This window comes from Emericellopsis cladophorae, assembly GCF_022114955.1.
Source record: "Emericellopsis cladophorae strain MUM 19.33 chromosome Unknown NODE_61_length_124206_cov_123_114172, whole genome shotgun sequence".
Classification (NCBI taxonomy): Eukaryota; Fungi; Ascomycota; class Sordariomycetes; order Hypocreales; family Bionectriaceae; genus Emericellopsis; species Emericellopsis cladophorae.
In genome coordinates this window covers 83,412-106,013 of record NW_026250986.1, presented here as the reverse complement: position 1 = coordinate 106,013, position 22,602 = coordinate 83,412, and the positions used below count along the sequence as shown (strand labels likewise).

At 53.7% G+C, this 22,602-nt stretch overlaps 6 protein-coding genes across 6 annotated transcripts; 4 read left to right on the top strand and 2 right to left on the bottom strand.

The window, feature by feature from the left end:
* Positions 1–1,199: 1,199 nt before the first annotated feature.
* On the top strand, positions 1,200–1,946 carry J7T54_000772 (uncharacterized protein; the record flags this gene model as incomplete). The annotated part of the gene is made up of 1 exon (XM_051509431.1): positions 1,200–1,946. One exon carries the CDS (start codon positions 1,200–1,202, stop codon positions 1,944–1,946), a length of 747 nt encoding a protein of 248 aa, XP_051359594.1.
* A 7,076-nt stretch (positions 1,947–9,022) lies between these two features.
* Positions 9,023–10,964, top strand: J7T54_000771 (uncharacterized protein; the record flags this gene model as incomplete). Its single annotated transcript, XM_051509430.1, has 3 exons — positions 9,023–9,402; positions 9,457–10,455; positions 10,508–10,964. The coding sequence occupies 3 exons, from the start codon at positions 9,023–9,025 to the stop codon at positions 10,962–10,964; spliced, it is 1,836 nt and encodes a 611-aa protein (XP_051359593.1).
* Positions 10,965–13,076: 2,112 nt separating this feature from the next.
* On the top strand, positions 13,077–14,927 carry J7T54_000770 (dual specificity phosphatase 12; the record flags this gene model as incomplete). Its single annotated transcript, XM_051509429.1, has 4 exons — positions 13,077–13,081; positions 13,367–13,642; positions 13,763–14,550; positions 14,629–14,927. The coding sequence occupies 4 exons, from the start codon at positions 13,077–13,079 to the stop codon at positions 14,925–14,927; spliced, it is 1,368 nt and encodes a 455-aa protein (XP_051359592.1).
* A 2,092-nt stretch (positions 14,928–17,019) lies between these two features.
* J7T54_000769 (uncharacterized protein) lies at positions 17,020–17,806 on the bottom strand (the record flags this gene model as incomplete). Its single annotated transcript, XM_051509428.1, has 3 exons — positions 17,020–17,158; positions 17,205–17,542; positions 17,777–17,806. 3 exons carry the CDS (start codon positions 17,804–17,806, stop codon positions 17,020–17,022), a joined length of 507 nt encoding a protein of 168 aa, XP_051359591.1.
* Positions 17,807–17,952: 146 nt separating this feature from the next.
* On the top strand, positions 17,953–20,399 carry J7T54_000768 (Histone chaperone-like protein; the record flags this gene model as incomplete). The annotated part of the gene is made up of 4 exons (XM_051509427.1): positions 17,953–18,040; positions 18,110–18,400; positions 18,453–19,467; positions 20,054–20,399. The coding sequence occupies 4 exons, from the start codon at positions 17,953–17,955 to the stop codon at positions 20,397–20,399; spliced, it is 1,740 nt and encodes a 579-aa protein (XP_051359590.1).
* A 73-nt stretch (positions 20,400–20,472) lies between these two features.
* On the bottom strand, positions 20,473–21,552 carry J7T54_000767 (uncharacterized protein; the record flags this gene model as incomplete). The annotated part of the gene is made up of 3 exons (XM_051509425.1): positions 20,473–20,991; positions 21,056–21,462; positions 21,528–21,552. The coding sequence occupies 3 exons, from the start codon at positions 21,550–21,552 to the stop codon at positions 20,473–20,475; spliced, it is 951 nt and encodes a 316-aa protein (XP_051359589.1).
* Positions 21,553–22,602: the final 1,050 nt, after the last annotated feature.

The following is a 22,602-nucleotide window of genomic DNA, read 5'->3' as shown; positions in this document are numbered from 1 at the left end:
ACCGCAAAAAATACAGGACACCGCGCTTCCCCGAGCTTCGAGAGTCGAAGAGAGAGTCCACCCTAAATATCTGATTCGTGATCGCTTGAGATGCGGCGGGAGCCCTCCGTATCTACGGCAGCGATTATCCACTTCCTACTCTGAGCTGATAAGACGATGCTTTCGGGCAAGTCTTCTTTGCCAACGTTCGCCGTCCTCGTCGTCCTTTACTGGTCAAGTCGATACCCAAGTCGGCGCCAATGCCCGCGGGTAAGGACAGTTTACGGCCGTCAGCTCCAAGATGTCAATGAAGATCGTTTCTTTGTGAGCTAGACTCAGCTACTCGCGGTGCAATGTTCGACATTGAGGCACGTCGGGAAGTTCCACGCACAAGCCAGAGTCCAGGGGGCTCACCGCACACAGCCCTTGGTATTGTCAAGTCCTTGAAAGAGTGAGCCGAATAGCTCTTACACACTGGTATGACGAGAAGCGAGGCTGATGAGAGCAAATGAACCCACATCTACTACTCTCTTCGACGTACTCAAGGTAAAAAGGGATGCAACGTGTTTGATGACCCATGGGCTTCTTCGAGCATGGCAGGCATACTATTTGTCACGAGGCCGAGGAGCGAACTGAACCTCATCGAGGCCCCTGACTCAGAAATGATGGCTTCTGCTTGTGTGTTTCATGACCGATTTCCACCTGACGAAAGAGTATGAGACAGTCATGCGAGGACATTGGGGACAGCGTCGGACTACGAACATAGATGTGTGTTTCTTCCACCTAGAATGATTTCATGGCGCGTTGTACTTAAAAGACATCAGCATTACATTGAGGACCACTCGACAAGTTGCTAAGATCAGCCAATGTCTGCTTGGTGGCAATGGTCACATATTGTCAGTCAATTTCGCGCTCATGCGCGAACCCAAAGAGAGACTATCCATGATCATTTTGTCCCTAGTTCCTCATCATGTCTACCTTTCATTATTCTTGGTGTCAATCTAGTCCTGGTTTGCTTTCAGGCATCATATATCTCCGACGCAACGTCGGAGACTTTTAGAAAATGTAACCTACGAGATGGCAATCAGGATACAAGTGACCGAGCTCAGTTCATGGTATTTAGTAAGGATCCCTTCGCTGAAAGAGCTCACTCTGAGTCCTATGGCAGCTTTCACTCCAACAACTGGGACACCGAACAGTATCATTGCCACTCGACCACAATGTTCGCCACGCTCACGCTTTACACCCTCACGTGGGGTGTATACCCTCGTCGAGTTCTCATATATCTCGCTGAAAAAGGCTTGTCCCACTCGCCGCACATCGACGTTGTGTCTTGCGACGTCTCTGAGGCCGGTACTCTGATTGCAGAGGGCAAGCCACCAGGCACTGTGCCGGTATTACGTCTACCAGACGGTTCATTCATCAAGCAGTCTGTGGCCATTATCGACTACCTTGAAGACATCTGCGCCCAACCAGACCCTGCGCAGGCATGGCAGAAGGAGCTAGCGGAAAGCGCCGACCGGAACACCGACATGAGAGGCACCACAGCGGAGGAGCGAGCGAGTCATCGTGACATGGTCATCCTGGCAGATGAGGCCACCAGTCTCTTCGGCTTTGCATGTCACAAGGGCACCGCATTGTTTGTGGATTTGGAGACGACAAGCGCGCTCACGGCAAAGCTGGCCCTCGAGTTCTGCACAAAGAACCTCAGACTGCTAGATCGGTACTACGCGGAGGATGCGGGCAAAAATGCAGAGAGGCCAGTCAGGGTCGTCGACTGTGTCTTGTTCTCGACATTACAGTTTGCTCGCAACTTGTACAATCTGGATCTCCTGGACGACGCCGAGCTGTCGCATCTGCGCAGTTTCTGTCTGGACTTTGAGGAACGAGACAGTGTGCAGGTTGGTGAGGACTTTTATCCAGATGAGCTTCGAAAACTAGCGAGTCAGTGGCTACCTCTTGAATAGATATTGCAGAGGGACCCGGACACCTGTGGATGTTGTTTTGCTGGCTTCACGTTCATGTTATGCCTCATCGCACGGCTTCTATCTCTCAAGAGAAAAAACAGTGGATTGTGATTCTGATAATTTCTGCATTTCAAATGACTTGTGTGACAGATGCTATTCTACATATGTGTACAGGTTTTATGGAGTGTTCCGTTATCGCTTCGCATCTTGGAATCATGGTCACCCTGGCCCCCTTTATCCGAGGAGGTAGTATAGGCTTGCTTATCCCCTTTTATTTTTGTGAGTAGCGTTTAAGTTGGCAAAGAGCACCCGCATGGGCAAACAATCCTTAGCTCTCCTCGTTGGCGTGGTTTTGACAGTTCGAGTTCCCAACTGGTGACGACCCGATTGAGGCGCACTCGCTCTTACCCAGGACAAAGCTATGCTGGATGCATCTCCGCCGAGGTAAAGTCAATCAGCTGAGGTTCAGCGGAGTGGAGATTGCTGACTTCTTCGTTATCGGGAGCCCAAGTCAGCTCACTAGCATAGGACCTGTGAGTGCAATTCCAGTGTTTCTGTCATGATCAAACGTGGCAACGTGCAAAAGCCGGAACCACTAGGCTTGTTTAAAGCGATCTTCCTGCTTGAAATTAACCATGCGGCTTTTCCACCAAGACCAGTTTCAAGCCATGCCTTGAAAGTTGCCTGACGCTTCTCCAAAGAATAATAGCAAGCTAAGAAGCCCACTTGATCTCACTTGTCGGGCGTGCATTTCTATATGTAGGAACACTGCCCGTTTCTACCGCTCTCGGGCGAAGAATGCGACAGGGTCCTTCTGGGTTCTCGAGACAGCCGGGCCCGTCGTGAGCACTACCGGTATCAGAACTGCATGCAATTTATTCGTGCGCGGTAGACGTACTGAGTGCACATATGAAATGATCCTTCGCGCGCGGTTGCTGCATCGCTTTGGGAAGGATGGGTCGAAAAACCGGCGGTTGCAAACAGCAAGTCCGATTAAGACGGCGACAAAGGATAAGGTAAAAAAGATCACGCTATATGGGATCATGTAGAGCTCGAAAACTAAAGTAGCAATCAAACTTTTCTGATTTCAGGCTCCGTAGTTTCAGCAACAGGGCCAACCAAAGTTCACGCCCCTTTGCCAAGCAACTTGAAAATAGAGATCACACATAGAGTTACTACTATAGTAGCTTGTTCAGCTCGGCGTTTTTTGTTTTATTTTGCATAGTGTTGTTTCCAGAGCCCCAACAGATAAGCTACACGTAAGATGAGCCTTTTCCGGGACTCATGTTGGCGTTGTTGACTCCAAATTTGCAGACACTCGACCGACGCACTTTAAGTAGTGGCCACGATACAGGGTAGGTAAGGGGTGACGAACACGCGCAGTCTGGTTTACATGTTCATGCGTCACGTGCTGGGTGCTGGGCCTACTGGGCCTTCGGTTGTTACCTTACTAGTGGTATGGATACCTGACTACGTAGTAATTACCTAAGTTGAATTGCAGTTCTGTTGTTTGTCAGGCAGGTTGTTTGTCAGGCAGGTTTGCCTTGATTAGTCAGCCACACATTCGGCCCACAGCTGCCCTCAAAGGCAGCATCTTCGCGCTATCGCGTTCTTCCTTCTTTTGATAGCATCAGCATGTTCTTCAGATAGAGAACTCATCATCTTCCTTCTCTTCTGATCTGTTGTTCATCATCATCTTCATAAGTTCCGTCCCCTTAATAACACTCAAGCATTCTCGCCATCAACATTATTTCGCCGACTGATGGTCAGCGATTAGTAGCTTGGCTGCTTGCGCGCCCGCCAATTACGCACTGGTAGCCCTACCTCGCCTAGTGCTTGTACTTGCGCAAGTCGAACGTGCATGTGGCTTTTTTATTTCAATAAATCGGGTCTGAACGCTCCGGGACCTCTCTGGACGTCTAGCAAGCCACGCCCATGTCTTGCTATCAAGCCTGATTTCTAGAGTATGCGCCTAAGGACGCGACCAACAAAGAAGGCTGTACTCAGTTTTTAGACCTGTAAAGCTTTTGGTGAGAAGGTATTGTTACAGCGCCAGCGTCATCTGGTAATCCGGGGGCTGTGCTCAACTGCACGGCAGTACGAACTACAGTACGGATACCAGGCTATAATAACCACCGCGGAATATTGAAAATGCTGGAAAGGCAGGCCGCACACCATGTGCCTTTCTGGAAGAGGGCGCGTCGTCCACCATGGCCTTGTCCACGTCGCTCACTAGTCGAGGGTCTACAGAGGACAATCCCCTTACCCACCACAGCTACTTGATTCTGGCCCCTGGGGGGTGATGGGCGTGCGAGGCCAGTGGGCACTCACGCTCAGGGTGTCCCGATCGTCACATAGGGTCCGATAATCACCAACAGCACTGCTGCCAAGCGATAAGGACCAGCCTCGCTGGGAAAATGTTCCATGGTCACTAACTAGTAACTGTGCTGCGGAGCCTCAAGTGCCAGCCTGTCGCTCTGTCCAGAAGTTCACCTGTCCCACGAGACTGGGGATTTTGTCGTGCCAAGTGACGGGCGCATCGCCCCGTGAGTTTATTCATCCTTCAAAGCTTGCTAGCCCCATTTTTGTTCGATCGATAATTCAATAAAATCACTACGTAGACACGTACGTACGTATACACGCCAGGGGCCAGAGCTAAAGGCCTTGGAAGGCGAGAGCCTCGGCTCAAGATCTGGCAGCCACCGGAAATTGCAGCACAGCAGACTCAGGCTTGCTCTCAGCCGCTGAGCCGTCCCTCCCGGAGACGAATCACGGCCAATACAGTGAGCATGGGCGTGCATATTCTCTGCCCCGAATCCTGCTTATTACAGGATACCGACAGCATGAGGCAAATGCGCACGCATCTCAGCGATCGACGCCTGAAGTATCCAGAAGGGATCGAAGCCACGTACGCAGCCCAAGACGCCAGGAAGACCAAGTGATGAATAGTCTGCGAAATATTCGGAGTACTTGTAGGTGTTTATTATTTGAAGACTGTAGGTCGACAGAATAATCGACATGTCAAGTCGCTGCGTGGTAAGCCGCCGGCAGGCGACCGACCCTACATAGTAGGTCCCACCAAGTGACGACGAAAGCGCCGACAAGAGCAGTGACTCTGAGCATTTCTTTCATCCGCCGCCCGACACCAGTACGGCCGATGCAGCGATGCCTCCTCAGGTCTCGTGTGGGTCGCACCACCCTGCGCTCGGTGCCTGCGGCATGGAAGGTTGGTCGATCGACTCGGTCCACGGAGACCGGCAAGGCCCTTCGGGACGTTTGTGGGACCGGTGCTTCGTCCTGCTTTTGGCATGAGGACGACGATTCACGCAGGTGCCTGGCGCCAATGATTGATTGTAATTCACTATAATTGCCTGTCTTATGTGCCGACTGCGAACCTCAATGTAACCACACCTCGGCACTTGGACCACATTGGTGAAACGGCTGGAGCTTGAGCCTTGCAAGGCATCTCATGTGCTGCCCGACCATCGACGTATTACGTAGATGAAGCGCTGTAGCCCTGCCCTGATCTTGGGTCTCACCATGCTTGCTGAAGACTTACGGTCCAGGTCGTCGGCGCATTGCCTATTTTATACTTGGAACTGCGGTCAGGTGTGGAATGTAGACTGCACAGGTGGGCAAGGTAGTCCAAGTGCAGAACGTACATGTACTATACTCCGTAGTCGTACGTACGACGGCATTGTGCCTCGCGGGCCTCGTTTCACGGCAATCAAATGGGAGGCATGACCGATTCCACGGACCGATTCCACGCTCGTGGAACGAGCCTCGTATTGATTATTCGCCCCCCGACGCGTCAGAGCAAGGCTCTCAGCCTCCCACATGCTGTTCCCGACATGAAATCCCATGTGTTCGACATTGACTACGACGTACGGATACTAATTTTATATACGGTACTACATGTACCTGTACTACGTACGTACGTACGTTCATACATATCGTTGCTCAATCGGATAGGGGAACACCTACCCTCATCTAGCCAGCCGAGGCCAATTGCTACATCCAGGCATGCCCAACTGCAAGCCCAAACCCTGGATATTTGCAATCAGTGTTAATCTCAATGATTAGAACCCGCTATGTGTACTATCGTCAACCGACGACCTGTAAAACCTGGAGCGCCGGAGACGATGCGCCGCCGGTCGAGCAAGCAGTGGCAGCCAAGCACCGCGTTCCGTCGAGTCTCGTTGGTAGTGGGGACAAGTCCATTTTTTAGACTCTCGGAAGAGATTTGTGGCCTCCAGCATCACCGTTTCGTTGCTGCCGCGCGCGTGCTCGTGCGCCACTAGGCCCCGCTGGAGCCGCGGTTTATGAGCGACAGGAGGTGCCGAGTGAACTACCGGAAACGCTCAGCGCAAGTCCCCTCCATGATCGTTATGTCATATTGTGGTGACAAGACCGCGAATATTGCTCGAGAAGTGTCAAGAGCAAGAAAGCCCACCTGCATCTAGATGGAGTCGTGAACAGTGGTGGACGGCGGTGGACCGTGGACCGATAGTGTATGCACTGACGCTAGTGCTGGTCCATTCGGCGACTGGATCTCCAGTGTCCACCTGTGATTCAGGAGACCTGTATCTTTATCAGGCAGTACGTACGCTATGTACAAAGAGGGCTCCAATGTAACGCTGCAGTTCGTGCGATTGGTAAGGCTGAAGGCAAAGACGGCGCCTCCCAGCTCCCACAGCCCTGCTGTCCTTGGGCCTTGATACGCCACACCCTGAATCCAGATTTTAATTGATAACTAGTACCAATTAGTAGTAGCTTGGTTTGAGCCCATTCCATGCGCGGAACGCTCCGCAGTGACTGCCGTCTGCACTTGCCACGCACCAGCCTTTGGGCTCGCCCCGAATCTGTCGTGATGTACGGAGTACATGTGATGACATACGCTGGCATTCGGTCGAGCCAGGCGATCACGGTCTGTCTCACGAGAGAACATGATGAGGCAAGCGCATTGAGACAGCCCGCTAGTCATTTTTTAAATGTTCTCTGCACAGCGATGTCGCCCCAGGCCGTGCCATTGTCCCTGGTGTCATTCACTTATGTACTTATGCACGTAATACTGCTACGGTGCGGCGTGGCCGGGAATAACCAACGACCTGGTCCGTCCCGTGTTGCCCGCATGTGTATTTCCTAGGTGAGGTAAGGTAAGGTAATAATTACTCACCACGCGATGGGTATGCGTCGTGTCAGTTGGGGCCTCACAAGGCCGGAAGATACCTTCAGGAAGTAGTCTTGACTCTTTGAGTGGGAGGCGCAGGCTGGGAGCGTTGTCAGAAAAGTCACCATTCTGCCATGGGCTGAGTTTCTCAGACGAAGAGCAACGTTAGTCAATGCCAGCCGCCTTACGAGGAGATTTGTCAGCCTCTTTGCACACGAGCACAGTAATGCACGGGCGAACACGAGCGACTGTTTGGCCCAACCCAACAAGAGTGGGTGGGATGGACCGAGCTGTGGCGTCTTTTCCTTCAAAGATGGTGCTGCGCCTGGATGTGACGCAAGACGTTAAAGTCCGAAAGTCCGACAAACCGATAATACTCCCTGACGATACGTAGTGCGTAGTTGTTGATGAGTGAATCATCAAGCGGTGTCTGTTAGTAATTAGTGAGTGATGGGGGGGCATGCAAAAGAACAAATAACACAAGAGGACCTGGAGCGGCAGACTTCAAGTTTGAGGCGGCGATAGGATCGACCAACTGCCGCTTGGCCACAAGCAATGATTCCTAAGATATCCAATCCTAACATGAAGCAAGGCAATGCAAAAGGCAGGGCGAGACTCGAGACTGAACTTTTCGGCCCGTTGGTGGCGACGCCTCACGAATGGCACACACAGGCCGTCTGAGACGTTTGCATGCAGCATGCGCCATCGTTGACTTGACTCGGGTGACGAACCGAGAGGAATGACTAGGCGAGGCGAGGTGCAGAAGGGTGGGGATGGAGTTCACTGCTGTCGATGAATCGTATTCGTACCTAACAGTGGTAATTAAATACCTGGTGTCGCAGGATACAGGGAATATTGTAATAACAACGACTGGGCAAAGCCGCCCAGGTGACTGGGCTCCAGTCAGTGGGCCGCTGCTGTGGCCGGGACAGAGGAGCCAGGCCGCCAGGGCAAGAGCAACAGGGCTGGAAGTTGAGGAACAGGCCCCTAAGGCTGGCCATCTAAACCCACCCCCAGGTTAACCGAAGAGTGGAGATATGAATCCATCAAGCATGGCTGGGGCCATCCTTGTCCATGTGGGGGCTTGCTCTCTGCGGCCTGTGGGTGGCCCACTGGCAGTCCATTGTATCCCAGTCCAGTCCTGTCACTCTGCCCTACGCCCAGCGCCCAAGGATACCTCGCGGGGCCTCCATCTGACGGCTAGTGACCAGTCTCCAGGTTGAGGTTGCGCGTTCGACCTTCTCTCAAGTTACTGCTATGCCCACAGCCTTGAGACCCCTCCTCGACAATCTCATCTTCACAACTTCACCAGGGCGCGTATTCCCCGGTTCACCTTGCACATTGCACTGTTTAACACAAGCCGCCTTGGGTCCAGTCCCGTGTCTGGTGAGATTCAACGGAACGCAGCGCGAGCATACATCCATCCACCCGCCGGCCGGCCAGCCAGGCACACGATATTCGCTTCGCTTAGTCCGGCGATACCTCTGCCTCAGACGGGCTGGCATAGCAACTGCGCCTGTGGTATTCCGACTGGAGCTCGGTCCGCATCGGTTTCTTTCGTCATTGCCGTCGAGATTTTCGGTCCTCAGCTGTGTTGGGATCTGGGCTGCTGAAGGCTGGCTGTGCACAACCGTTGTCTGCGTCCTCATTCGCCAGCCACCGCGACTGCATTCTACGAGTCGGACATCGCGAGACCGTTGCCACCAGTCTGCTCCCAGCTCGTTGGGTCCAGCTGGATTATTTACATCTCCACAGTCACATCCAGTCTTCACCATCGGCTCTTGGCTAGGTACCTTGGAATCCATGACGCCGCTTGTCGCCCAGGCTTAGCATGTCACGCTGCGAATCTCAGCTGCTACTGTCGTCGTCCTCAGCTACCCACCACCTCCATTCGCCTTCCAACATCATGCCGCTCCCTCCTATCTATAGGGAGCCTGCTCCCGCCGTAGCAAGCGACATTGCGCCGGCATCACGCGACCGTTTCCCTTCGCATCGCGACGACCACTTTGGCAGAAGCATATCCATGAGCATCCCCGGTGTCGACTCGAGACCCGACGCCCCGCCGCCACTACCACCACCTCGCAACCCTCCCTGCACCGACAAAGCATATCAAAGCGACGAAATGTTTGGTGGCAGAAAGGATCTGTACCATCAACACCAATCTTCGCTTGGGTCTAGTGGATATGGAAGCGCTGCCTCGTCCGTGGCGGAGGATCGGTTCAGGACTAGGTTTGCCAGTCGAGAGGACCGTGACGAGGGCTACTCCAGCTGGTCATCTGTTGACAAGTGAGTCTCGACATCTCGCAGTCGCCCAAGTACATGTACTGACACGAGGCCAAGGCCTTCGGATTCATATCCCTCCGGCTTTCGACTGCACACAACTCACCAGTTCAGACCCCCGGCCGAGATACATGGCGACAGCATGAAACAGAAACTCAACCCTCTGCGAATGTCGGAAAAGTCTATTGGGTCGCCGTTCTTGACCATCGACAAACCGCGCCCGAGGCCCATGCTCGAATCACGGCACCTGCCCGAACTGGCCATGCCTACGAACTTGCCTATGCATCAGCGTATGCTCGACTCTCCTGCAGATACGCCCCTGATCTCCGCTATGTCGCCTCGCTCCGCCCCCTTTGAACACTTTGGCGGGGAATACCGCTCGCCGCGCGAGACAGACACTGAGCAGTCTCCACAGGGCCGTAGCTATCGTACCAACAGCGACGACGCCTCGTCTACACAGGGAAGCTATGGGTTTGGCGGACATGACGATATGGAATTGGACGACCCCAGCTCGGTGAAGAGACTGCATATGGACGATGGCTACGGCGCAGGAGGCCAGGGACAGAAGCGTCGAGCCCCTAGCCCTTTGGCTATGGACAGTACAGCGGCATCCCACGTCGAATACGCATGTCGCCGCGAGGGAAGGACTCGCGGGTCGCCGGCACCAAGGCTCACTACCAGTGGGTCCACGCCCACGGTCTCACGCTCCAACTCGTACTTATCGTCCGTGTCCTTGGCACCGACCTCTACTGCGACCATGACGACATTTGAGCATCGATCGCCAGGAGCGTACTCATCCGGGACCGTGTCCCCCACGTCGGCTACCTCGCCGTACGCCACAACCACGTCCTTAAACCCTAGTCCCAAGTCCTCCGCCTCATCGAGAGCCCCAGGACATGGCAGGAACACTTCAAGCGTTGCGGCTCGCAGGGTCCCAAGTCAGCCGCAGGCTGCCAACGCCAGTTTGCAGTCATTTGGGCCAAGTATGAAGTTGTCCTTGCTCATGTGTGAATGCTGCCCCAAGAAACCCAGGAAGTTTGACACCGAGGAAGAACTCAAGTAAGTCATCATTGACAGTCACCGCCGGGACACACTAGCTAACCACCACCAGGGCGCATACCGCGGAGAAACAATACAACTGCCAGTACTGCGGCAACCGCTTCAAGAACAAGAACGAAGCTGAGCGGCATCAAAATTCACTGCATGTGAGAAGCCACTCCTGGTCCTGCTCGGCGCTTTCTGCTTTCGAACTGGCCTTTCACGAAGCAACAGCGCGCCCTGGCGAAGCTGACACCTGTGGATACTGCGGCGTGGACTTTCCACGGTCAGGGGTGGCAGCCAACGGTAGCAAGGTTGCGACACCGAGCGACTGGGACGAGCGCATGTTCCACCTCAACGATACTCACAAATTTCGCCAGTGCAATTTGTCCAAAAAGTTTTTTCGGGCGGACCACTTCCGCCAGCACCTCAAGCACAGCCATGCAGGCCTCAGTGGGAAATGGACCAACCTACTTGAGAATGCCTGCATGATCGAGGAGGAACCGCCGGTGGCTCCGGCGCCAAGATGAAGAAGACCAGCCTGAACCAGAAGGAAAAGGCAAAAGGAAAAGACATGGAACGCTGGGTAAAGCCGGACATGGAGAAAAAAGACGGCAAGGAAGATACAAGATGCATCGCCTTCTCCTTTAGCGGCGGCAGTGGTGTGGCGGCAGTGAACAACACTGGCCAGGGGGGTTGGTCGGCGGGGTCGACAGCCTTCGAAAAGGGAGCTGTCCAGTCCCTCCAAGCAGCGACTGGATGGACGTGGAGCGATTGGCGCAGCACAGGCAACCCAAGCGATGCATCGACGACTGACACGACTGACACCACTACGGGGCATGAATCACGACATTTTCGTTTCATCACTCATCGACCTAGGCGTTTGATACAGAATTTACGGGCTGGCATGGGGCTGGAATCCACTTGCTGGACGTGTGTTTACGGGATCGACGGGCTGGTGGCACTTTGACTGGGTTTTTAGCGATTGTCATATTCTCATGCAGGTTTGATATACTACACACACACAAGTACGGCATACTGGAGGCGTTGAACGAATCAAAAAAAGAATACGACACCAGGTGGTCGAGAGTTACACACGATCATGAAAATACTGTACACACTGCACTCTCACGTTTCTCGACATGGGGGGGAGCCGGCATCGTGCGCGTGCCCGTTGGCTGCCACACTGCGGGCGTTGAGCGACTTGACAGACCACTGGCGCATGTTCGCTGCAGAATCCGTCGCGGAAGACATAAACCGCTGCTGGCAGCGGACCGCTTGCTGCACCTTGCATGTGTATCCCGTACGTATCCGTGCATGGACTCTGCATGGGTCACACCCACACACCCTTTGTCGAGGAACAGGGCGGACGGACAGAACCCAACCTTGCTCGGCGTCCGCATCGTACCACATAAGGCTGAACACAGGAGAGCGTGGGTGGAGACCTGGACTTGCATCGGCCACATCGCGTTCACCGTCGTTGAATGGCAGGTCAGGTCAGGGCAGGGCTCCACTGCTCCTTCCACCGAATGTTCTTCTCTTTCTTCTCTATGACGGAGCATTGCATACCTCAATGCCTGCCGGCCTTGCCAGCGTGTCGTGGGTGTCATTTGGGTGTCATTGATTCTAACCGTACGAACGCCTGTCAGTCACGGGCTTCGAAGAAGCGGAGCGCGGGCACATGCATCAAGGTGCAGAACCAAGGGGGACCAAACAGGGCGCGTCGCATGCTGCCGCCACGCCATGTCGTCCCGAGTGGGCTAAAGTTGGGCCAGGTGACGTGCTAAAGAAAAGGGCTGACAGCCGACTACGTAGGTGGTTGAGGGATGTCGGGATTAGCGACTCTGCGAGACAGATCTCGGCGGGCGCGTTACACGGCGTTTGGCTGCTCCCTATGTAGCACGCATGTCAAAGTAGAGAGCCGTCGATACGTCTCTGCATGAAACAAGGGATACGTTGGCTGGCTGGCTGCTTGATTTACATACAAGGTGAGCCAGAGAGAGACTTCGATTGCCTGTACGTACTCTAGCCGCTGTAGGTCGCCCATATGAGAAGTTAGTCATTTGCTTTCAGCCGTTGCACGCGTGCGTGTGGGTAGTGGGCGGAATCCTGGCCACTCTGATCGTGAACTCGTCCCGTTCCCTTGGAAATCGCGCGCTGTCGTTCCGCAGTCTGTGGGGTTTCCTTGCAAGCCCTTTGGCAAGCCACGATAAAAGTGGTGACGCGACGGCAGTGGTTCCCGTCGAGGACGGCAGCAAATTTGATGCACGTCGGTGTGGCTTGAAGCTGAACGGCCCTGGTTGCTAGCCATTAGCCTAGTCGAGCCTTGGTGTGAAAAGTAGAAGAAAGAGGGGACGGAAGGTGGCCACCTGCCCGGCCTAAACGGGCCTTAGAATGGGATCACGCCCCCGTTAGCCCTAACTAGGGGCCATGGGGAAGGAGTACATAGAAGGTATTGTTAGTTATTATTTAGATTCGGGAGTGAGGATATTCCTCCTCCTAGTATTATTATCATAGATAGCCCGAATTAAATAAAGTTAGTATATATTTCTGGTGGGCGTGTACGGGTAGGGAGCGGGTGACACCTGCTGGCAGCTGGGGGCTAAACGGATCACGTGTAAATGCCAAGGTCATGGCGGTCGATGAGGTAGCCCTACGGGGCTGGAGTGGCTTGGGAGGGGCAGGTTGTGGCTGAGCGGCATGGTGTGGCGGTGCACGAGCGAGGGGCAGACCCGTCGAGTTACGAAGTCGAAATTAGGATGATGGGTGAACAGCACGCAACCAGTACTATTGTGACGAAGCTGGACTAAGCAGCAGCTTGATACGACTTGCGCCCCTAGTCACTCTGGTCCCCTCACCAATGTAATTTACTTTGCTTGATGTAGTTGCCGCCACTGCACAAGACTTTTCGCTCACCTCACCCCCGCCACAGGCACGACTTGGAGTGGAACTCCGAGACTCAGACCACCAACCTCGAAGTAAGCCTGCCGCTTCAAAATCAACACCTCGGGCCACCCTCCGTTAAACTATCCTCCAAAGTGACATCTTATCATACCAGCGACCCGGACGCAGACCTGAACACCAAGCCAGAGATCTGGCAGAACGTTGGCCGCGAGTTTGCCACCCAAGAACTAAAGAGCCTGAAAAGAAGCATCGTCGCGATGGCGCTAAGTCGGGTTGATGGGCATGACGAGCTCTACGTGGGCGGGTAAGACCTTTCCCTCCTCCACCTCCTTCGCGACGGACTATACGCGCTTGTTTGGCTCGACTAGGGGTGTGCGCATCATGTTGCGACAGTGTGTTAAGCCAGATGCTGACATTGCTTTAGCATCTGGGCTCTGCGCCGCTCCGACTCGCTCGCTGAGCGTCACATCACGCATGTCCTGTCCATGGTGGGGTTCAACCAGTCGAGTCTTAAAAACTTCAAGGACGAGCCGTGGACGCACTATGGTCGCAACTACGAGCACCTCGTCATCGACATTGACGATGTAGACGATACTGATCTTCTGATCGAGCTTCCCCGTGCGGTCAAGTTCATCGACGGCGGATTACGAGCAGGCCGTGCTATAGCGACCAAGTCAGCATTGGGGATCAAGACGATTGAAGAAGGGCTCGAGGCTCTAGACGTAGAGTCTTCTTCCGCGGCCAAGGGGTCCGAGGCGGTGCCCGGCGGTGTCTTTGTGCATTGTGCCGCAGGAAAGTCCCGCTCCGTGGCTGTTGTAATAGCGTATCTGCTGTGGCGGCATCCTAACCTTTTCGACCCTAACATTGTCGGGAGTCGGAATGGGAAGCTGGACGACGCGCCACCGTCAAACGAGCCGCGCTCGCGACGCCAGACGGCTCACGAGACATTACACGCGGCATTGACCCATGTACAGCGCACGAGACCCATGGCCGAGCCCAATGATGGATTCATGAGTCAACTCGAGCTGTGGTGGGAGATGGGCTGCCCTGTCGAGGGTGATATTGAGCAGCACCCACTATACCAACGATGGGCGTATCATCGAGAAGTGGAGGAGAATGTGGCCGTAGGTCAGGCACCGCCACGCTTACGCTTCGAGGATGAGGTGGCCGCCGGCGACAAGACCAACGAGCTGGGAGGTCTGAGTCTACGATGTAAGAAATGCCGAAAGACTCTTGCGACAGCGCCTTACATTGCTCCACACAGGCCAGAGAGCCCCGGGGGTAGTATAGCCCTGTGCCAACATCACTTCATCGAGCCGTTGGGCTGGATGCGGAGCGAGCTCGAAAAGGGCGAGCTCAATGGGCGACTGCAATGTCCCACGCCACGGTGCGGCGCTGGAGTAGGCAGATACGACTGGAAAGGGTTCAAGTGTTCGTGTGGCGCGTGGGTGACACCGGCCTTCTCGCTGCAAAAGGGCAGGGTGGATGATGTTGTAGTTAGGAGTCCAGCCACCACCACGAGTGACGCGGCGCGAAAGCAGAGCTTAGGGATACGCATGCCGCCAGGAGTTCGAGAGGTCAATCTGTGATGATCAAAGACACAGGATCCTAATCGAACACTTTGCCCAACTCGGCCAAAGATGGTCATCTCCTCCTCCTCCTCTCCCAGCGTGTTCCCGCTTCGGCAAGATATTTGACTTGACAAGATCGGCATCTGTCCTGCTGTTCGAGATCATTTTCTCGCGGCTAAATTTCATTCTGGCTCCCTGACTTGCTGCAAAACAGCCGCCATGTTGCGGGAGTGCGCTCTCGGAGACAAAAATGGTGCCTCAATCGGAAGTTTCGGAACTGCGCACTTTGATGGACCATGAATCGTTCACGACAGGCATCTGTTGATGTGTGGACACTGGTCTCCTGCTTTGCAGAACCCCGTCTGACATGCCCTGTCGACGGAGCTCAAGGCCTGTCGCTGGCTTACTTTTCAACAACTTGATGATAGCGGTCCTCGAGGAGTTTCCTCCCTCACCCGAAGTAAATCCTTCTGCACTTCAACTTATTTGCAGGAGACTCATAATTATTGTCGCAATGAACTCAATTCTTCACGCCCTCTCAACTCTGATTGAGCTTGTTTGGGGGCTGCTCCGGTCCAATGATACACCGACGCCCTTGGCGTATGGAGGGCCAGAAACGAAGAGACACTTCTACCTTCGAGTATCAGGTCGGCCCCGACAAACGACATTGTGAACGCTGCTTGGCGCCGTGTGGTCTGTGGGAGGCGGTCGGGGTCAATCAACAAAATTGCGACGGAAGCGTCAGGTAGTCACGAGTCACGACGGACCCTGGCCATTTATTACGCCCGCGATAAGCCTCAAAAGGCAGCCGGCCAGCGATGGCATGGGGTTTTCACATTTCCTGCGCATTTGAGCAAGTTGCGCAATGCACAATGACAGGACTTGCGTTCCGTTTCGCACAGGGCTCACCAATGATGACTTCAAGCCAGCCAACCCATCATCCACGGCGCCAAGCCGACCAGGAAAGTGATCCTATGTACTACGTACACGGTACGCCCTGTAAGGCGCATCCTTTATTGAGTTGGCTTACACCGCCCGTGCTTTGCTGAAATTCGAGTATATACATGTACCGTGAAATATGCTGTACATACTATCCATAGTCGATGTTCCGTCGGCTGGTTGGTAATCTACCACATAATATTTATTTGGCGGCTATATCCGGGGAAACTCACAATTTATACCATGGGGAAAGTGAGCAGCGCGAGCTATTCCTCACTCTCGTGAAAATCCCTGCGGCCGACACCGGGAGCCTCACGGACGACTCGGCACAAATGGACGTCCTTGCCTTGATACCAGTCACAGCCCGAGTGCTGACACGAGCAACCCAGGGACTGCCCAGTTGACAATAATGCAGATCAGGCCCTCAAGATATTAGGCTTTCTTTTCGGTGCTGGGCCGAGGAGGTTCCCGCTCGATACGAGGCTTCCCAGCAGCTGTAAGCACTAGGCCCCTCCCTTCGTCACAGAAGACCGCATCCAGTGCCAGCCTGCCAAGGAGCGCAGCTTCGTCGAATACACAAGGACGTACAAGTCTACATCCGAAGGATCTCGTTGCACACTGTAGCCGGTGTTCATTGTTGGCCATTACCTGGACAAGACAGGTCGAATCTGACATGCGCCTCACAAAAAAAACGCCGAGCTCGTGGGTGGGTGGCATAAGATGAGGAATTCTGAAGCGAAGGAAGCTTTACCCAGCAATGTGCATCCTTTAGGGACTGTAGGTAGCAGCTTGAGTTCAATCTCATGACCAGATGCATGATGATTCCCACCCGCAATGTGCTGTTGAGCGGATGGTGGTGCTGGCGTGCAAGACGAGCCGCAGCTGACAACATCCGAGATCCCGAGAGATGATGTGTTAGTTTCAGTGATTGGTGGTGTGGCGCATCAGGCGTGCTTCAACAAATTCAATGTCGCTATCGTTCATTCATGGTATTTGCATGCATGCATGGCGGACTGCATCATGCCGTCAGCTTCCACCATCGCGACCCAACGGCATAGCTTGCTCGCGGGTAGGCGTTGATCCCAGGCCTCTCCTTCCATTTCGACCTGCTCGGGTGAACACAACGATGGGCGTTTTCGTCATCACGAGCGGGCTCGAAGTCTTCCTTTGCCTACGGAGCCGGTCCATGCTTCCTGACGGGAGGGTCTGAAGGCACAGAGGGAAAGTAATCTGGCTGCTTCACCCGCTCACGATCCCTCTTCGCAGCGTCAACTTGGCGCTTCTTCTGGATGCGTTGTTGGTAGAAGGCCCTGTGACGGGTCAGCATGGGCGAAAAGAGGACTTGGTGTGACTGACGGCTTGAGTTCAAACACTCTGGGCTCATCTTCTGGGGGAGGTGGTGGAGTGCTGGCTTCCTCAGCTGGCTTGTCAGGTTCACCCTTGAACTGCCGCTCGAAGAAGCCGTAGATTCCGCCTGACTTCTTCTTTTCCTCCTCTGCCTTCTTTGTGTCCTCCTCTTTGTCTTTGGATTCCTTTTCATTCTTCTTCTTCTGCTTCTCTTCGTATTCCTTCTTCAGTCGCTCGGTCTCCTCGGCCAACTCACGCTCACGCTTGGCCTTGAGGGCGTCTTCATCGACCTTGGCTGTCGCAAAGTTCTTGTCTTTCAGATGCACAGCGCAGACGTAGAAGAAGTCCTGGGATACATTTAGTCACTGAATGACAACAGGGTAGGCCATATCCGACTTTTTTGTCAGGAGTAATGAGGACCGAAGTGCTAGACTTGTAACAAATGTCGCATGCTTTGGAAGACTGCTCGGCAACTTTACGATGCGTGTAAAGATTGGGCCATGATGCCGCCATATTGACTAGTATCACTTAAGGTACCCAGCATGGAAAGTGAATGTGCCCCTGAGAATGAGCTGAGACACATCCTTTGGTGAGGTTGTTGACGTTCGCATGTGGGGCATTCATGACGTGGTGGGAAAAACAGATGATTCGAAGATGACTAATCACATACAGATTGTTGCAATCGGCCAAGACGCGTCCCTGGATTTGGCGACACGAAGACATCGACATCATTCCGGACCCAATATCACGAGCAGCCATGAACAGCACCAGTCTTGACGCTGAAAGGCTCAAGCGTGTCTTTGGGCCTCGCCAAGACATCATTGATGGTATTGGCAGAGCAGCTGGTACGCCCTCTACTCACTTTGCCATTACGATAGCGAATTAATGTGTTCCAGATTCTCCCGGCAGAATAGCTCTCTTTAACGAGATTGCGACGCACGTCATCGATCACTATGCGCAAAACGAGGGTCCTGCTCAGAAGAAGCGCAAGGTTGACAGCAACGGAACCACCAGTGGTGTGAAAACGGAGGAGAACGCAGGAGCTCCAGCAAATGAAGATGTTTTGCTCATTGTAAAGGAGATATCCGTATCCCTCCCTCAGAGGAAGAAGTTTGAGATCTATTTCACCCAGAACTGGCTGTACGCTCGAGCACCCGGGTCGACAGATCCTCTGCCCAACATATGCTATCAGTTGTCGGAAATAGGTTGGTGATTGCAAGAGCATTGAGACTAGATTATGTGGCTGACCGTGAGCAGAATATGCATTCTACCTCCCGGTTCCCGAGAAGACCCAAGTGCAACACAACTTTGTTCTCTTTCCCCGAGAAACGGCAGTCCCTGGGAAGGAAGGCAACGAAAAAGAACCACTCGTGTTCACAGTTCCCGCAACCGCACCAAAGGAGGGCACAATTGGCGGTCAAGAGGCTGTTCAGGCCTGTTCTGTTTCGGATACATACAAAGGCCTATTTCTTTGGGCCTTGAACAGACGCTTTGCGTCGGCCGGTAATTCTGTCCAGATTACGTCCTCCGACCCGAACAAGTTCCACAGTGTCATCAAGCAACCGCATAGGCCGAGCGAGCGAGCGGTTCATATCAGTGCTTACAGGGGAAGCAAGGACGGGTACCTCTTCTTTCTGGAAAACGGCATATTCTGGGGGTTCAAGAAACCACTGATCTTCATTCCTCTCAATCGGATCTTTGCGATCAGCTACACGAGCATCCTGCAGATGACCTTCAACATTGTTGTCGAGGTCCTGACCGGCGATGGGGACCAGACGCAAGAGTTCGAATTCAGCATGATCGACCAGCAAGACTATGGCGGCCTCGCAGATTATATTGCCAAGAATCGTTTGCAAGACAGAAGTATGGCCGACCAACGGAAAGCAAAGCTGCAACTTGCCGAAAACAGGAATGGCAAGAAAGGGGCTAACGGCGAAGACCCGGCGGCTCCCGACGGTCAGGCCGAAGACGCTGCTGGTGGTGATGGTATGACGGAGCTGCAGCGTGCGCAGATGGAGGCCGAGCAGCTTGCGCAGGATGAAGAAGACGAGGACGAGGAAGACTATGATCCAGGCAGCGAAGGAGAGAGCGAAGGTTCTGGTTGCTCGAGCGAGGAAGACGACGACGACGACGACGAGAATCCACAAGACAACGACGATGATGGCGAGCAAATTGACGAAGTTTCCGCTGAGGAAGATGGTGGCCAAGAGGATGAGCCTCCCGGGACGGAGGGATCCATGCCACTGCGGTCAGGATGGTCGGCGTTGAAAAAGTGAAGACTACCTATCACCGCCATTACGAGCTGACCGGTCTCGACAACGTTGGGGCGAAATATATGAGAGCACCTGTGTATGACGTTGGAGACGGTGGGTTTTATTCCTCGTCACGGCTCATGGGAGCAAGCTTGATTGAGCATCCAGGACGTGCTTAGCGATAAGGTCAATCAAGGCTATAAAGTGGATTGTGCCCAGAAGCCAAGAACAAGCATTGTCAGGCACCATCGTCCTCATTGGGTCGTTTACGACCATCCTGGACGACGCGTATGCAGCCTTGCGCTCTGGCTGGCTGTGCAAGTACGCTTGGCAGACGTTACCAAGTACGGAACGGGACACTATATGAACGGCAATCTTTCAAACGAACTGAACTTGTTGAGACACATTCCATGCTGTCGGTTCGTCACCAAACCCCGAATATTCGCAAGCCCCACAAACTCTATCAATGCATGTAGCCTACTTCACTTTCGCCAGCCAATGACTGACATTGCATCAGCTTTGTTCCATGGACTTACATTTTCACTCGCGTCGAGCGTCTGGGGCCGGGGCGGCAGCAGGCGCCGGAGCCGTGGCTGCCCGTCATAGTCGCAACGTGGCATTCATCGTCGCCTTCTCAGTCGGCACACCGCTGATTCTTGGGATAGGCGGTTTGATGTGGTGGCGGAAACGGAGGAAGGCCAGGAAAGCCGGCACGAGGCCGAGGAAGAGCGGATGGGGCAAGAGTAGGAAGGGCGCAGTCTCGTTGCAAGAGGCCAGGAAGCGCGAGACAAAGGCGTCGAGGAACGTCAATGGCGGACATCACAACGCGACGAATGTGGACGACGAAGCGAGCCATGAGCACAGACAGATCTACGCAGTAGGACCAATGAATGAGAAATCTTTACGAATTGCACTATTCAAGCTCACTGGACATTGCACCGCGGACTGCTAGAAACTACTAAAATAACAGCGAATAGTCAAGGACCACAGGTATTACGGTAGTGAAGTTCATCCTATACTAGAATTTACCAATAGGATAACTGCTCGATATGACCCCACCACGTAACATTCTGTCCTTCCCAGATTCCATCACCTTGACCGTAGGCTTCGGTGATGTTATAGCCACGCGTGTCGGGAAGAGGGGTGATCTCGCTCTTCCTGATAAGCTGGTGTAGGTTGATGCTAGCTTGGCGCTGGGAGAGATCAAGACGAAAGTCCTGGAAGTAGTTGTTTCCCGTGGCCTCACTCTTCCAGATGTTCCATGCGGAGGTGGTATTGTCCACCTCAAGAACTTCGGTCATACCGTTCGGATGCCACACCGTTGCCCAAGCCTCCTTCCCCGCCGGATTTTCAATGGTCGGAGTAACCACCCAGCCGTGGACGAAGAGGCCGTTTGAAAGGTAGAGCCAGAAACCCCAGTGTCCTCCGCTGATTCCGAAGTTACCGGTTTGGCGCTCAAAATAGCCACGAGACTCGGCGCAATCAATCTCGAGTTTCTCCCCCTCGAAGGTAATTGTACCTTCAAGGTGGAGCGTAGGGTTACCCTGTAGAGTAACAGCTGGTTAGCAAGCCTATAGATCATAAGAACCGGGAGTAGGAACACCGTACCCAATACCAAGACCATCCGGGAATAAGGACGCTATAGTCATTGCTTCCCCTTGGGCCGAGGGCAACACCGCCATTCCCGCCGATGTATAGATTCTTCCCGGTGGGGTTCATGTGTACGTCCAGCACCACTCCAGCGTAGTCCGTAGTAATGTGGAGGTTAGTGTAATTATCGCCTCCTCTGGGGCTAGTGAGGTTTTGGATTTCAGAACGGAAGTCGAGGTACTTGGTGTTTCCGCTACCAGGGCCGAATACTGTGGCCCCGGTCCACGAGCAGTCCTCGAGGTCCTCAACTCTAAAGATACCAGTTGTCTCGCCCAAGCGAAAGTTGGGAGCCAAGGTGACATGGAACTTGCGACCGTTCGTTGTCGTCAGCCAGAAAAGAAAGAAGTAGCTTTTGTCGGGGCGCTCTGTCAGCCACTTGTCGCTTTACATTGGATAGCATAGCAGCCACTTTACCTATTCAAATTTTCACCATTCTCATCATCGAGCCACACCATTGTCTTGCGGACATCGTAGTGACCGGCGCGGATCTACTACGTACGTAGTGGGTAGATGGACGACCTGATTTGCCCGGGTGGCACTGTTAAGGCGAGCTAACGGCGCAATTGGTGAACCCAGTGCCCGATGCGTACGAGATCTCTCGAGGCCGGCACTTAAATGCCGAGTAACAGAAGGCTGTGCCGCAACCCGGCACAGCGGGAAAGATGGCAGGTGGCTGGATGGTGGATAGTTGAGGGCGTGAGCAGTAGGAAAACATTTACAATGCGGATTAGTGGCATGGGGGTCATGAACACAGTAGTAGAACACACCTTTTACATCACTCTAATATCGTAATTTCATTTGCAAAGAGCTTCTCGTGAGCGGATTTGTTACAAGATAGGTCTATTGCTGACCCACGGCATAAGCGCATCTACCGAAAAAAAGGCTCAGCATATAAAGCCTAGAATGGTAAACAGGTAAAATAGGTCATGTCCTAATATGGAGTTCATAGCGGCCGGCTTTAGCGCCGACGTACGGGCTAGACACATGACTTCGGGATAACACTTACGATAGAGCTAGCTGTAATAAAGTAGGCTGTTCGGAAGTACAAGTCAGATGGGGCGCGCTAATTTGGTGGTTGGTCTAGCTGAGCTGAGCTCGGGAAGTCTCGCATTTAGCCAGCATTTAGCCAGCTTGATCCGACGACGCTCCTTCTGCGGAGGGTCGCGGAGCCAGCTGCCTTCAGTCCATTCACCCCATCGCATCCATTCCTTACGGTACTATACATATAGACAATACAGCATACGGAAGCAAACACGGAGACAAGCGGACGTGGAGAAGGAGGTGATGCGAGCAACTTCCGGCCGTTTCCCTCCTGCTTACATGTCCGCTGCCACGCCTGCGCCATCAGATCTTGGCTTGCTCAGTCCGATCCTGAGCCCATTAACATCCTTGTGTGTCGAAACCCGGATGAGCCTGCTGAAACCCGACCAAGGAAACACCATCATTATTTCAATGTGCTTGCCGGTAGAGCTACCCTTTAGCCAGACACTGCAGAGCATGTCACG